Source organism: Asterias amurensis, chromosome 2 (assembly GCF_032118995.1).
Source record: "Asterias amurensis chromosome 2, ASM3211899v1".
Classification (NCBI taxonomy): domain Eukaryota; kingdom Metazoa; phylum Echinodermata; class Asteroidea; order Forcipulatida; family Asteriidae; genus Asterias; species Asterias amurensis.
In genome coordinates this window covers 4,521,734-4,538,598 of record NC_092649.1, presented here as the reverse complement: position 1 = coordinate 4,538,598, position 16,865 = coordinate 4,521,734, and the positions used below count along the sequence as shown (strand labels likewise).

Sequence of the window (16,865 nt, the reverse complement as noted above, 5' to 3'; positions counted from 1 at the left end):
CTAAATTTTGACCCTGGAGAGTGCCCTTCTCAATTTGCGCACGTTGTTTCGGTGCTTGGTCATTGCCAGCTACTATTGGTGTTTTATGCAGTATCATAATTGAGTTCAGAATGTGCATAATTGACCTTCTTTATGGGGTTTTTCTTCTCTTTTTTATACTTTCTATGGATGCTATAGTTAGCCCTATCCTGAGAGATGTCGATAGTAATAATTAAATTTTGGAAGAGTTTTTGTTTAACCATGGAAAAACTGTATACTTAATTTATGCACAGCAACTTAAAAGACATGCGCTGATGGACTAACCAGCTGTATTTCCCTAACCCCTAAGCTAAAATCAGCTACGATGTTTGCCACTCAACCTTTAGGTGTTGACAGATGCCCCATTACAGGATAAAATGAAACTGCTGGTCCAGTGGTTAACTAATTGCAATACCTTGCATTGGTTAACAGCAGCTTTAGATAGTATAAAGCATTTTGAGAATGATTCCACTTCGAAAGGTTATTGACAAAAGATATCAATTATTTCGCCCAAAATTTGACACTGAGAAATATAACTTGTAAGTTTTCTTCCGGGGTGGACATAAAAGCTCCAAATTTTTTTGTGTGTGACAATCTCAAAAATACCTACCACCTGTTGAAATTAAATTTGTACAGGTAAGTTTTATTGTATAATCTACATTGTTTGTAGAGGATCAAAGGCAGTGGAAACTATTGGTAACTACTCAAAATAATTATAGCATAACACCTTACTTGGTAGCGTGTAAATGGGGAGCTGTTGGTGCAAACATCGTGAGAAACGGCTCCCTCTGAAGTAATGTTGTTTTCGAGAAAGAAGTAATTTTCCACGAATTTGATTTTGAGGCCTAAGAATTAGATTTTGAGGTCTCGAAATCAAGCATCTGAAAGCAAACAAGTTCGTGTGACAAGGATGTTTTTTCTTTCATTATCATCTCACAACTTCGACGACCAATTGATCTCAAATTTTCCAGGTTTGTTATTATATGCATATGTTGAGATACACAAAGTGAGAAGACTGTTCTTTGACAATTAACAATAGTGTCGAACGGTTAAACAAAATATTACATTTCCAAAATAAGTGTTCATTACCCTACATAAATGTGTAAAACTTTGTAGCCTGGATGTTTGGGCGGGCAAAACAACCTGTTTTCACCAGTGACCCCCCCCCCCCCCCCTGAGCGGGTAACACTTCTCTCTTGTACTAGTTAGTTCCTAGTTATTTTTGTGATCTATCTAGATTATATTGTGTCTGTACAATTTAATGCGCTTTAGACTTTGTTACATGTCTATGTACTGTTTAACTAACAATCGATCTTTTTTTTCATCAAGAGTATGGAATAAACGTATTATTGAATTTAATTGAATTTAGTTGAACACGTGTACGAAGTACAAACACCAGCCAATGAGAGAGAGGTATCCCTTTAAACTCAGTGAGGGCGCTGTTACTCGTGATGCAATGGCTCGAGTCTTATGTATGCTAAGGCCGGTGTCCCAAGGGATTCTGTCCCCCATAATGAGAAACTAACATGGCCTACAGGAGGAGGGTTCAAAAGGGAGGGCTCTATAAAAATAAATCTGTGCACAGTTCACCATATGGGGGGGGGGGGGCAGAATCTCGGGGGTGGGGGGGGGGGGGGGGGGCACACAGACATTCCTGCCACTGTTACCGAATTGGCGGCTACATCACGGCTACGGCTGTTGCTAATGTAGCTATAACTTTAGGATGTTGCTAATGTTGCTTACCTTAGGATGAGATGGAAATAGTAGTCTGTCACCTTTTTTAAAAATAAGAATAGGCATTTTAAAACTACCTTCTGTTCGAATACTTAAAACAGGACAAAGGCAGCACCAGCCTGATACAAAAGTGTTAGTTTAAAAACACAAAATCGTTACTCAAGGAAAGCAAGTCATCTCGCCCCATAGTCGCCCTTTCGTAAATTCGTCCCCTCCACATACAAACTTCGTCTTACGAGCTTGCACAAGTTAGTGAGTCCATTTTCAAGAGGTAAATTCGGAGACGTTGGGTGCTGGGGAAAACATACGGGGTAAAGACATTGTTGCCAGAAATATGTGCATGTTCTATAGAGGGTCGTGGGTATAATCAATGATCAACTACACGATGTTTGCTGCCACCTAGCGTTTCAAAGCATCCTAGTTTTTACTCTTAATAGACCACGCAACGACGCCTTTAACTCCATTGCCGTTGAACCATTAGAATTACACAACAATGTCGATCGTGTTTTGGGAAAATGCTGGCGGCCTTCCGAATTTTTTTGGTCAATTTGGGGTTATTTTGGGTTTTTTTTGCTGAATGTCTCCTCGAAAACAATCCGGTATTTACTGGATTAAAAAACAAACACTCAATCGGATCAGACCACTGTGAACGCAGCATTCCCTCCGTCGGTAGTGGCAGCAGGCGGAGACAAAATAGAATTAAAACATAAGAAAAAAGGAAAATCTAATTCTAGAGCTCCTGTAACTCCTTAAACTATAATAAATAAATAAAAAACGTCAATACCTTAATGGCATGCTAATTCAAAAACAATTAGGTTCTCTACCCGCTATAATGGGGGTTTTAGCAAACCACTAATCTGGTTAGTAATGACCCGACGTTATTGACCGCCTGTGTGTGGGGGATGGCAGTGCTTCTGCTGAATACATGAGTATCACCAGACGGATTGGGGTTTCCCACTGGCGGTCTATGACTGGTTGAAGTGCAAGTGTAAGTCGTTGGGGAAAGTACGTCACATGAAGGGAGATTTACTCCTTGGAAATCGATCATGCTTTCCCACAGGAGGTATCCATTAATTACTTATTAAAATCAGTCATCCATGATACAAACATCTATGCGAGTAAACAAAGTGTTTGTTTCCCCAATCGCTGAAAGTTATTTATGTGATTCTGACAATTGAAGTTTTAAAAAATACTTCGTCCGAGAAAAATAGTTTATGCCCAAAACCCTTGCCGGCCTCCTTGGCGGCGTTTAGTTCTTTTAGATTTTGATATGCATTTTACCTTTAAACAAAATATGAAATTTCTAGAATCATTTTTTTATTTTTTTTATTTCCTTTTTTAAGCATTAGTATGACATGAGAAATATTTCCGTATGAAGTGTGTCCCTTTACAATAAAGACAGAAATACTTTGAACATAACTTCTTCCAGTAATGTGGCAATTAGAGAAGAGAACGAATATTCAATGCACAAAAATGCATCACATGATACAATAAAGGGTTCATAAATCGTTGCATTGGAGAAGTAGCCTAACTGAAAAAAAAACCTTCTTCCGGAAGGTTACTTTGTGACACTCTCTCAAGTTCCGCACTATTTAAATAAACATGTGTGGTTCCTATATAACTATTTTAGAACATCACAATAGGAATGTTTTTCTGTTATTCAATATCAATAATGATAATACCCCGCAATTTGAAATCACAGTATTTCTGATTGTATGCACTGGGAATCAGAAAATAGAGCTAGAGAAAGAACTTTGAGATATCTAATTCTCGCGACTAAAATTAGGCAAAATTAATACTGACACATTAGAATGTCCCTTCCAATGGATACCCGAGAGATAAGCAGAAAAATAAATAGCCTTTTCAATTTGCAATAACTCGATACTGAAGCTATGGTGTTTCATAATTAACAGAAGAAGAGGTACACCCACGTATACTGCGCCTAAAATACAATATTGAAACATCAAACACAATGGGACGACACACTTTTTCTCGTCTTCGGGTGGTTCTCTTACACCGTGACGTCATACGTTTGTGTCAGTATCCATTTCAAAGGGTCCGTGCGGACGTGATAGAGACAATGAACAACTGATAGTATGCGGACCTGGGAGGTGTCATGTAGCGCCCTATAATAAAGACACGTCCGAGACGTAGGGTATCGGGCTACTGTATTCGCTTGTCTTGCTCTGATACTTTGATACTCTTAGGAATTCAGCTGAGGGGTGTCAAACATCTTGGAGGACAAAGAGACCTTCTTCAAAAGCATCTTTTGTGGCCAGCACACCACCGGAAAGATGCCCTTACCGGTTTGACGTGGGTATGTGAAACATTTTGAGTGCAGCCCGAGCGGGTATCATGCGGCAAACAAAACATGGAGGGAAAATGAAACTTCGAGATAGAGATTTTTTATTTCAATTTTGTGGATGGACGATCCAGCTAGTCTGCTTGTGTGTATAACCTATCGAAATAAACTGTTTACGGCGACCGAACAATGGTTTTATTCGAGGCCAAGATAAACATGAGGTGATATTTTGATATGTTTTGGAGAGGATTGATTTTTCGGGGGAAGTACGGGGGTTCAAGCAGGTTAGAAAAGGACGTCGACTTTAGAAATGTATATTTATGAAATGCAACTCTCACTGAACCGCCCTACTTATTTATTTAAAAGCAGTTCAAGAATTACTATCACTTGACAGTGCTAACTTTTGTTTTTGCACTACGGTAACAAGTTTCCACAATTTCTGCCATCATTCTCTTCCTACTTTATCTTCTGGTCATTCAAATTAAATACATAATCGTTCCCCCCCCAAAAAAAAAAATAATAACAACAACAACAACAACAACAACAACAACAACAACAACAACAACAACAACAACAACAACAACAACAACAACAACAACAACAACAACAACAACAACAACAACAACAACAACAACAACAACAACAACAACAACAACAACAACAACAACAACAACAACAACAACAACAACAACAACAACAACAACAACAACAACAACAACAACAACAACAACAACAACAACAACAACAACAACAACAACAACAACAACAACAACAACAACAACAACAACAACAACAACAACAACAACAACAACAACAACAACAACAACAACAACAACAACAACAACAACAACAACAACAACAACAACAACAACAACAACAACAACAACAACAACAACAACAACAACAACAACAACAACAACAACAACAACAACAACAACAACAACAACAACAACAACAACAACAACAACAACAACAACAACAACAACAACAACAACAACAACAACAACAACAACAACAACAACAACAACAACAACAACAACAACAACAACAACAACAACAACAACAACAACAACAACAACAACAACAACAACAACAACAACAACAACAACAACAACAACAACAACAACAACAACAACAACAACAACAACAACAACAACAACAACAACAACAACAACAACAACAACAACAACAACAACAACAACAACAACAACAACAACAACAACAACAACAACAACAACAACAACAACAACAACAACAACAACAACAACAACAACAACAACAACAACAACAACAACAACAACAACAACAACAACAACAACAACAACAACAACAACAACAACAACAACAACAACAACAACAACAACAACAACAACAACAACAACAACAACAACAACAACAACAACAACAACAACAACAACAACAACAACAACAACAACAACAACAACAACAACAACAACAACAACAACAACAACAACAACAACAACAACAACAACAACAACAACAACAACAACAACAACAACAACAACAACAACAACAACAACAACAACAACAACAACAACAACAACAACAACAACAACAACAACAACAACAACAACAACAACAACAACAACAACAACAACAACAACAACAACAACAACAACAACAACAACAACAACAACAACAACAACAACAACAACAACAACAACAACAACAACAACAACAACAACAACAACAACAACAACAACAACAACAACAACAACAACAACAACAACAACAACAACAACAACAACAACAACAACAACAACAACAACAACAACAACAACAACAACAACAACAACAACAACAACAACAACAACAACAACAACAACAACAACAACAACAACAACAACAACAACAACAACAACAACAACAACAACAACAACAACAACAACAACAACAACAACAACAACAACAACAACAACAACAACAACAACAACAACAACAACAACAACAACAACAACAACAACAACAACAACAACAACAACAACAACAACAACAACAACAACAACAACAACAACAACAACAACAACAACAACAACAACAACAACAACAACAACAACAACAACAACAACAACAACAACAACAACAACAACAACAACAACAACAACAACAACAACAACAACAACAACAACAACAACAACAACAACAACAACAACAACAACAACAACAACAACAACAACAACAACAACAACAACAACAACAACAACAACAACAACAACAACAACAACAACAACAACAACAACAACAACAACAACAACAACAACAACAACAACAACAACAACAACAACAACAACAACAACAACAACAACAACAACAACAACAACAACAACAACAACAACAACAACAACAACAACAACAACAACAACAACAACAACAACAACAACAACAACAACAACAACAACAACAACAACAACAACAACAACAACAACAACAACAACAACAACAACAACAACAACAACAACAACAACAACAACAACAACAACAACAACAACAACAACAACAACAACAACAACAACAACAACAACAACAACAACAACAACAACAACAACAACAACAACAACAACAACAACAACAACAACAACAACAACAACAACAACAACAACAACAACAACAACAACAACAACAACAACAACAACAACAACAACAACAACAACAACAACAACAACAACAACAACAACAACAACAACAACAACAACAACAACAACAACAACAACAACAACAACAACAACAACAACAACAACAACAACAACAACAACAACAACAACAACAACAACAACAACAACAACAACAACAACAACAACAACAACAACAACAACAACAACAACAACAACAACAACAACAACAACAACAACAACAACAACAACAACAACAACAACAACAACAACAACAACAACAACAACAACAACAACAACAACAACAACAACAACAACAACAACAACAACAACAACAACAACAACAACAACAACAACAACAACAACAACAACAACAACAACAACAACAACAACAACAACAACAACAACAACAACAACAACAACAACAACAACAACAACAACAACAACAACAACAACAACAATAACAATAACAATAACAATAACAATAACAATAACAATAACAATAATAATAATAATAATAATAATAATAATAATAATAATAATAATAATAATAATAATAACAGGCGTTTCAAAGGCGCTTTAGCATTGGAGGATACTGAACATTCGAAGAAGAACATTCTAAGCAAGATGCTAGTTTTTGTTATTGGTTTTTTTAACGCATTCTTTGGTTGGCTGAAGCAGCTCTATATGTATGTATACATACAATTGGGTGCTTGTCATACCTTCAATGACACTCATGCATAATCTACGTCTTGAAATAACACGGCATGCCAATTTGTGAAGTAAATGGTTTGCTTCCACAAAATGGCCGACTGTATTAGTTCGCAAAGTAAAAGGAAAACCACGCTCATTTGTGTGGATCATTATATTTTACTTTTAAAGCATCTTTCTAACCATATTTTTACAAATTTTCATAGACCACTCGCCCGATCCAAGGCAACGTAATATCCTTTAAAGGCAGTGGACACTATTGGTAATTACTAAAATAATTATTAGTATAAAACCTTACTTGGTTATGAGTCATGGGGAGAGTTTGATAGTATAAAACATTGTGAGAAACGGCTCCCTCTGAAGAAATGAAGTTTTCGAGAAAGAAGTAATTTTCCACGAATTTGATTTCGGGACCTCAAGTTTAGAATTTGAGGTCTCGAAATCAAGCATCTGAAAGCACACAACTTCGTGTGACAGGGGTGTTTTTTTTCTTTCATTATTATCTCGCAACTTCGACGACCGATTGAGCTCAAATTTTCACAGGTTTGTTATTTTATGTATATGATAAGATACACCAAGTGAGAAGACTGGTCTTTGACAATTACCAATAGTGTCCACTGTCTTTAAGCATCAAGTGGGATGCGAACCCACACCATGGTTGAGTCCGGTGCAATAGCCGCTCGTCCATGACACACTACCGACATAGACACACGTTTAGAAAGGTAATTTTCAAAGACCAGTAGTCCCACATGTTGTATCCCAATTATATGCATGAAACAAATCTGTGAAAATTTTGACTCGAATTTGAAGTCGCAAAAGGATAATGAAGACACAATTTTCGCAAAAAAAAATGTGTGTGCTTTCAGATGCCGCAAAAGGGCTTAAGGTCTGAAGTTTTTAATAATTGAGTGAGAAATTAACTCTTTTTCAAAAACTACGTCACTTCAGAGGGAGCCGTTTTAGACAATGTTTTATACTACCAACAACTTTCCGTTGCTCGTTGCCAAGTACGTTTTTTTTATGTTCACAATTTTTTAAAGAATACCGAAGTGTCCGGTGCCTTTAAGGATGTTTATACTCCTCTGTAGTATAAGAAAATAGCAGGACAAGTTCTTCAATCACGAGAAGTTCTTGTCAAAACTTAATTTCACTCATCGAAAGTAGACGATATCACATGGTGTAATCCTAAACCGAAGACCCACATCGATACTCCACCATGCAATGGTTCAAATCACATAACGTGGCAAAGTGTTTCTCTCGCGAAATGAATGTCACAACCGGAATAGATCAAACCTTCACAGGCTTGTTGAAATATGCATGAGGTATGTTTATTAAAAACAACAACAAAATAAAAAACAACGATGATCCGAGGAATTTGTTTTTGATAATGTTAATACTGTTGGAAGTGTCGTGGCCGAGTGGTTAAGAGCACCGAATTTAAACGTTGATGTTTCTGATCAGCAGAGTGTGGGTTCAAGTCCAAGTCGCGGCACTTGTGTCCTTAAGCAATACATTTTAACCATTTATTCGTCCTTCGGAAGGGACGTAAAACCGTTGGTCCCGTGTGTTGTGTAACGCACGTAAACAAAAAACTAGTATATGTACACTTATTATCGAAAAGGGAGGGGGTGCACCCCGGTGTGCCTAGTTTGCTTGGTTGCATAATTGCGCCAGAGCAAATAACAAACCTGTGAAAATTTGAGCTCAATTGGTCGTCGAAGTTGCCAGATAACCCTTGTCACACCAAGTTGTGTGCTTTCAGATGCTTGATTTCGAGACCTCAAATCTAATTCTGAGGTCTCAAAATTAAAATCGTGGAAAATTCCTGAAAATGTAATTACCAAGTATCCACTGCCTTTGAAGGAAAAAGTAGCTTACTTTAAAAAGAGGAATAAAAAAGAAGGAAAAAAACCCACACCTCGCAGGACGAAATACTGCGCGCATTGGTACACCCCTTTAAACTTAGGGGTGGATGATCAAACGCGAAAAGAAACGAGTATTGTTATTATTGCGGTGGTTGCTGTTGTTGCTAAACTGCTGCTGTTTTTGTGTTTTTGTTTTGGGGACAGAATCAAATGAGATTGTTCGGTGAAAAAAACGGAGGGTATAATTTAAGCGTTTTAACAAGCGTTTACAGTAAACTTAAACGTTTATTGTAAACTCAAAGAGTGTGACTCTTCGGGAAAATAGCATTATCAGCTGTTGAAGTTGTTGTTGCGTTGCTGGTGTTTCGGGGTACCGTAGTTTTATGTTTGTTTTGGGGATATTTTCGGGGGGGGGGGGTCAAGAATGAGATTCCCGGGTGAAAAAAAACTGAATAGTAAAATTTGAGCCTGCGTAAGCCTCTCTAAAACACCTGGTGAGCAAGATATACACATTAGGTGGAGATTTTGTCTCCAGACAGGTCAGGTGAAGCGAGATGCAGAAGTAAAACAACACACTGACAAATCGGTTCTAGGCTATACTGTCCAAGGAAAGTGTAAAACGATATATAGCAATTAGGCACTTTGTTTTCAAAAGGCAGTGTTGTTCACATTTCAACATCTACATGACTATGCGATTTTAAAGTCTTTATCAACTACTCACAAGTTATTTTAGAGATTAGACATCTGGAGAAGTTGATAATTGCATTGAAATCATACTTTCTGATGACTAATAAATAAACCAGAGGTTTACCTTAGCGTTCTTACATAGTCGTCAATATATAGGAAAGGTGGTAGCATCGAATACAATAACAATAATAATAATAATAATAATAATAATAATAATAATAATAATAATAATAATAATAATAATAATAATAATAATAATAATAATAATAATAATAATAATAATAATAAAAATAATAATAATAATAATAATAATAATAATAATAATAATAATAATAATAATAATAATAATAATAATAATAATAATAATAATAATAATAATAATAATAATAATAATAATAATAATAATAATAAGACATTTTTAAAGCGCCTAATGCAAAAGCCTCTAAGCGCATAAAAGAAACAATAAAATAAACAATTAGAGAAAGATACAAGATACAAATAGGCAAATTACAAAAAAGAAGCTTTAAATAGCAACAATAGAAAGATCTATTGCATTAGGAATTGTGATCATCCGCACTAATGGCTTGAGAAAAGCCGACAACAATGATATCAAACTATGTGAACTTGCAAACAGGAAAAAGTAGAAGTCTAAACGGAAGGAACGTGACAATGAGCAAGCAAGCGCTTCTCTCCGAGTGTCCCTTTGCTTATCTTCTAAAATCGACTTGGGTGACCAAGAGCACTGGTCAAGTGTAGCGCCCTCTTATGGTTATTTGCATTTCTTACATTGGATTAGACTGGGCCCCAGTCTTTGCAAAGATACAGACAGAAACCTGCTACTCAGATCCAGTACGCGAATTGTTGTAAAGGCCAAGAGATTCCGCCATAGAATTTGACTGCGTTACTATGTGAAACGAATGTAGGTCAAAGGTGAATGTACACGCCGGATGGAGGCCGGTCTCTGGCGTTATTCAAGAGCCTCAAAGTGTGCACGTCAGATCTTCAGGCTAACATTGGATGAGTTAGGAAATGCGAGACGTCATAATGCACCTCGCCGGATAGATACAAGCCTTTAAAGGCAGTTGACACAAGTGGTAACTACTCAAAATAATTATTGGCACAAAACCTGACTTGTTAACGAGTTATGGGGTTGACAGTAAATGTGAAAGAAGTAATTTTCCACGAATTTGATATCAAGACCTGAGATTTAGAATTTGAGGTCTCGAAATCAAGCATCTGAAAGCACACGATTTCGTGTGACCATAATGCGACAAGGATGTTTTTTCTTTCATTAATATCTCGCAACTTCACGACCGATTAAGCTCAAATTTTCACAGGTTTGTTGATTTATGCATACTATGTTGAGATACACCAACTGTGAAGACTAGTGTTTGACAATGACCAATAGTGTCCAGTGTCTTAAGAACCTACGAGGTTGTTACACCAAGAAACTTGGTTTTTGGGTACAGTTTCACGTGTACACCGAAACCAAACATGCAGTGCGCTCCTATTACAAAAAGGCTAATGAAGTTTTGCACAAACTCTGCACGCAATATTTTAAGATACTACAACACTCCACTCCAGTCAACTCTGTGTTGTCACAGGAAGCCAGGCAAGGAGTCAATTCAAAGGTACAAAAGGAACATGATGACCCTACCCAAAGTAGGCAAGGCCCCTCAACAATCCACACACAATGAAAAATGCAAGACTTAATCACATTTCATTTTGGATAATTTATTTACATGTACATCGTGTGTTTTCTTTGAAATAATACAGTGGAGCTCCTTGCTCTACGATCGGTAGAATATTAGGCCTACCGTAGCCGAAGCTCGAGTAGTCTTGCTCCCAGGCGTTGTCCTCTGATAATACCCTTTATGGCTCATTGGTGGGAGTACACTCAAATTGTATGTGTTCCTATTAGACTTGTGTCACTCATTAAGCGGGAGACATAAATCAAACTGCATTTGATGCTATACATACCGCCCTCTGTTGGTGGAGGTGGGGCATTTTAGCCATTTTCACTTGAGAGACATGCTGTATAATACACTTTTGAAGACCAGGGAGGCCAACTTGATGGTTACGCGAACCCATTGATCTCTGTTACATATGTATTGAGATCGATTTAATAATATAACAAGGATATTATCAATATGAACCAAAGCATTAATACTTATGTATAGTTCCCTGACTGCTACTTGATCTTACACAAATACACATTGGTGCCAGTTTTATCTTAGATCCTAGACTCAATTTCATTCATTATGCTTTTGTAAAATAAATTCAAGTTGGCCTCTGCGGTGACAATAAAATAGCTATTTATTATTTGAAAGATTAATCCACCTGGTTTAGAAATGGAGCACTGTGGCCAAGTTCGTGCAAGAACCAATTGTTAATAAGTGGTTGTTTAGTGAGATACATAGTGACCCCTTGCCGGCACGTTACACGCGGCGACTGTGCCACGCTCACCATTTTGGTTGGCAATACGCCTCTCTTAATGTTTATGCACGACGTAATAATTCTTACCCAAAATGAGGCTACGGGCGCACGCTCGTCATCACTTGCAGTGGCTGCGCCCATCGCCTCGTTTTGAGTTAGCATTGTGATGTACCTCCTGCATAAATATTAAGAGAGGCGTATAGGTTTATGCGTAAACGCCACGTCGCCTAAAATACGCACTTCAATGAATAGCGCACAGAGTGACATTCCCCACTAGTATGGCGCATCCAAGATTATCCAAGCAGTGGTCTTGTCAATTCGACGTTTCCATAATCTGATAACTGGTCCACTCGGCACTTTGCTACGAAAACAGCTGTTGATGACTAGCATTGCAACCATGCCCGGTAGGCTGGTTCCAAATAGTCGACTAGAGTAGTCTAACTATCATCGACTAGACAGAGTTTGGGCAAACCTAGCCGAACAATAGTGTACACATATTGACTGGCAACGAGGTAACTAGTATACGTCTATTCCCACGAGGGACTTTGAGTGACCAGAAGAGCTAACTATTTCCTGAGGCCGAGTGCCGAGGGAAATAGGCCCCTCTTCTGGTCACTCACAGGCCCGAGGGGGAATAGACGTATACTAGCTCGTTGCCAGTCAATATGTGTATAATAGTTCTTGAGCGAGCTTGGCCAAGTCTTTTGAGTACATTATTTATCTGACTATATACAATTAACGACAGTGATGTCTCCGCCTCTCGTCACCATCTAAGAAGAGAAGAGAAACTTCTTTAAGACGTGATCAGTCTCACCATTTCTCATCATGCCGTCGTGAGGGAATGGAATCAGTACACAGGCATCTTGTGGATAACCAATGTTGTGTCTTCATGGGACTTCACCAAGATATTTCTGAGAGGGGAAAAAAGGGAATAGGGATGTCTTGTACTTAGAAGATTCTTGTAAGATGTTTCTTCGTATTGGAAGGCAAACTTCAAGAAAAGATTTTTAAATTAAAAACTTAATTGTGTTTAAAGTTCAGTACACATTTAACCCTCTTACTGTCTGACCAATCAATATCCACTGTTGATTTGAATGATAAACTAAGCCTGCCAGGGATATAATATTGAGTGGTGAATGCTTCACACTCACATAACACAGTATGTGGTTAACCCTCCTACTGTCTGACCATATAATATCATCCACTGTGGATTCGAATGATACATGTACAGAAACTAGGCCAGCATGAAAACTAATATCATGTGGTGACTGCATCTACACAGTACACAGTCAACCCTCCTACTGTCTGACCATATAATATCATCCACTGTGGATTCGAATGATACATGTACAGAAACTAGGCCAGCATGAAAACTAATATCATGTGGTGACTGCATCTACACAGTACACAGTCAACCCTCCTACTGTCTGACCATATAATATCATCCACTGTGGATTCGAATGATACATGTACAGAAACTAGGCCAGCATGAAAACTAATATCATGTGGTGACTGCATCTACACAGTACACAGTCAACCCTCCTACTGTCTGACCATATAATATCATCCACTGTGGATTCGAATGATACATGTACATAAACTAGGCCAGCATGAAAACTAATATCATGTGGTGACTTCATCTACACAGCACACAGTCAACCCTCCCACTGTCTGATCATTCCATATCATCAAATGTTGTTTTGAATGATACATGTTGTCAATACATATACATCATCAATCAATCAATACATCAATCAATATATCAATCAGTAAATCAACCGGCAACAGCGCTGCTGGATAAATGAAACTTCCACTGACTCTTCTCGCCCGATGGCGCTATGCCGACGTACTGTGAAGGATGCAACAAGATGAGTTTGATACATGTTAAATTCGGGTGGGATTCGAACCCATGACCTTTGCAATTCTAGAGCAGTGTCTATTAAATCCTTGCAGTACCCGCTGCTAAAACAGTTATAAAGGATTCGATCTGCCTCTAGCCACCGGGCAATCTCGGTGGTCTAGTTGGTAGGATGCTGCTCTAGAATTGGTTCAGTTGCAAAGAATGTGGATTTGAATCCCACCTGAGTGATATACTACAAGTGATTTTTTTCACTAAACTCAGGAAAGTACTGAGTATACAGTGCTAACACACATCGGTGTATTATGGGTTTAAAACCAAAATTAAGATGAGTTTGACCTATGACATACCCTTTGTCTGATTCCAGGCAGATGACAGGCGTTGCTGTGGATTCTGGTTTCAAGAGAGCGGCTTGCTGAGACAAAGCTGTTATTAGCCCAGCGGACTCTGGCAGGGCTGTTCCTTTGGCTGAGGATAAACATACCGTGAGAATAGTCCACTGTCAATTTTATGTCATTGAGAAGCGTTTATTAATTTAAGAAATTTATATTACATCAACTTTATAACTGAAGTCTTCCAACATAAATCTATAACAATGTCATCGACCAAAACAAAATTGACAAAAACAATACGAGAATAAAAACTACAACAGTTACGGGCCTAATTGTCAATTTAATTCAGCAATCAACAAATTTCCTAAATACAGATTTTTGTATATAGTACCCTCTACTATTGATGATCTTTTGGGGGCTAAATCATCAAACAATCATCAAATCATCAAATAATCAAACTATTTAAATCAATGTTTCCCCTGAAGACTATCAGAACATACTAATCAAAGTGTTGAGTCATTAAAGGCACTGGACACCATTGGTAGTTACTCAAAGTAATTGGCATCATAAAAACTTAGTGGTCACAAACAATGGAGAGCTGTTGATGGCATAAAACATTGTGAGAAACGGCTTCCTCTGTAGTGACATAGTTTTTGAGACAGAAGTAAATTCACTTCAATATTTGACATTGATTTCGAGACCTAAGAATTAGATTTTGTGGTCCCGAAATGAAGCATCTGAAAGCGCACAACTTCGTGTGACAAGGGTGTTTTTTTCTTCCATTATTATCTCGCAACTTTGACGACCAATTGAGTTCAAATTTTCACAGGTTTGTTCTTTTGTTTATACATTGAGATACACCAAGTGAGAAGACTGATCTTTGACAATTACCAATAGTGTCCAGTGTCTTTAACCAACAGTTCATCAGAACCAATCCTACTGTATAGGCCTACTCAACAGAGATACATTACACTGTGTCATCGCAATCTCTGACAACATAAATGTAAGATTTCAGGCAGTAACTTATCACACAGTGATCATCGTTATCAGACAAGGCGCACCGGGGGATAGTAGGCAGTGATTTTTGTATACCTTTAAAATTCAGATAAGATGTGTTTTATCCGCAGGAATTTATGGTAGTCATATTTCCACCATGCAAGTTGCAAATCCAATTTGTTTCTTGGATTATTGTTCACTTCACTCCGCTACTTTTTGCCGTCCTACAATGCAGGCAAATAGTCTTTCTCCTGGCCACATTCATTACCAGAAATAATAATAATGATGAATGACAGATATAAAAAAATATAAAAAATTCAATTAACTTTATTTCCAATCCATTCAGGTTTTACAATACACAAGGTAGTGAATGATGAATTGTATTTTACAAGCAAATGCAATACTGATGTTAAAACAATTACAAAACAAATATTTACAAGCAAAGGCAATCATATAATAACAGAAAACAAAAACTAAAAAACCCAATACAAAACACATGATGATGGCGTTGGAGGGGGCCCATAAAAAAGCAGAGCTTGTCGGGTACAGACCCCCCCCCCAAAAAAAAAAAAAAATAAAATAAATAAATAAATAAATAAACAAATAAATAAATAAATAAATAAAAATAAAATAAAAAAAATAATAAATTAATTAAATAGATGAAGAAAGCAGTGAAGCAATTATATTAGGTGGTAAGTTTGAAGGAAAATGTAATGGCGAAACAATTCTTGTTTACAAGAAGAATATACACAAAACAGTAAGCATTGTAAAGTAGTATGTTGTGGTAAATACAATTGAAACAATAAATATCTTACCACTAAGACAAAGGCCTTGTTTATCTGCACATAACACTCCAACAACGCCAGGACCAGTCATGCTGTAAATACACATAAATGAGGAAAAGTTTCCGTATGGCGCCACCACTTTTTCACTCGATATGATGTAAAAATAGTTATCTAACAAATAAGACAATTTATATAGACAATCATTACATTACAAACGAGTATTAATTGAAAAATAAAGAATGTTAGTTTTCAGGATATAAAAATAAAGTGAATAAACAATTCTGATCCTATCACCACCCCAATGCCCCCCAAGTAGCAAATAGTAGGGAGCGACTTTAATCAATTAACCAAGCTTTAAAAATTCTTACGTTTCTTCAAGTAAACGTTCCAAGTTACTCTCCATTGTTGACAAATATTTTGGTACTAAAAAGTTGCATGAAATCCTCCCATTTCGTCTGTTTTGCAATAACACCGGAAAATAAATAGCGCCACCAATTGGTCAAAAATAAAT

At 37.0% G+C, this 16,865-nt stretch overlaps 1 protein-coding gene across 1 annotated transcript; it reads right to left on the bottom strand.

Moving 5' to 3' along the window:
• Window positions 1-11,660: 11,660 nt before the first annotated feature.
• On the bottom strand, window positions 11,661-16,838 carry LOC139933977 (ragulator complex protein LAMTOR5-like). Its single transcript, XM_071928226.1, has 4 exons — window positions 16,723-16,838; window positions 16,385-16,446; window positions 14,592-14,709; window positions 11,661-13,294 (listed from the first exon to the last, which is right to left on the bottom strand). Exons 1-4 carry the CDS (start codon window positions 16,755-16,757, stop codon window positions 13,231-13,233), a joined length of 279 nt encoding a protein of 92 aa, XP_071784327.1. The 5' UTR covers window positions 16,758-16,838; the 3' UTR covers window positions 11,661-13,230.
• Between the last annotated feature and the right edge of the window lie 27 nt (window positions 16,839-16,865).

What these genes read in the sequence shown, in the direction of transcription:
- LOC139933977 (XM_071928226.1), bottom strand. Translation starts at nt 16,757, where the DNA reads ATGGAGAGTAACTTGGAACGTTTACTTGAAGAAAC. An exon ending in GAACGTTTACTTGAAGAAAC is followed by an intron (nt 16,447 to 16,722) that starts GTAAGAATTTTT and finishes GTGTATTTACAG; the next exon opens with CATGACTGGTCCTGGCGTTG. An exon ending in TGCCTGGAATCAGACAAAGG is followed by an intron (nt 13,295 to 14,591) that starts GTATGTCATAGG and finishes TTCCCCTCTCAG; the next exon opens with AAATATCTTGGTGAAGTCCC.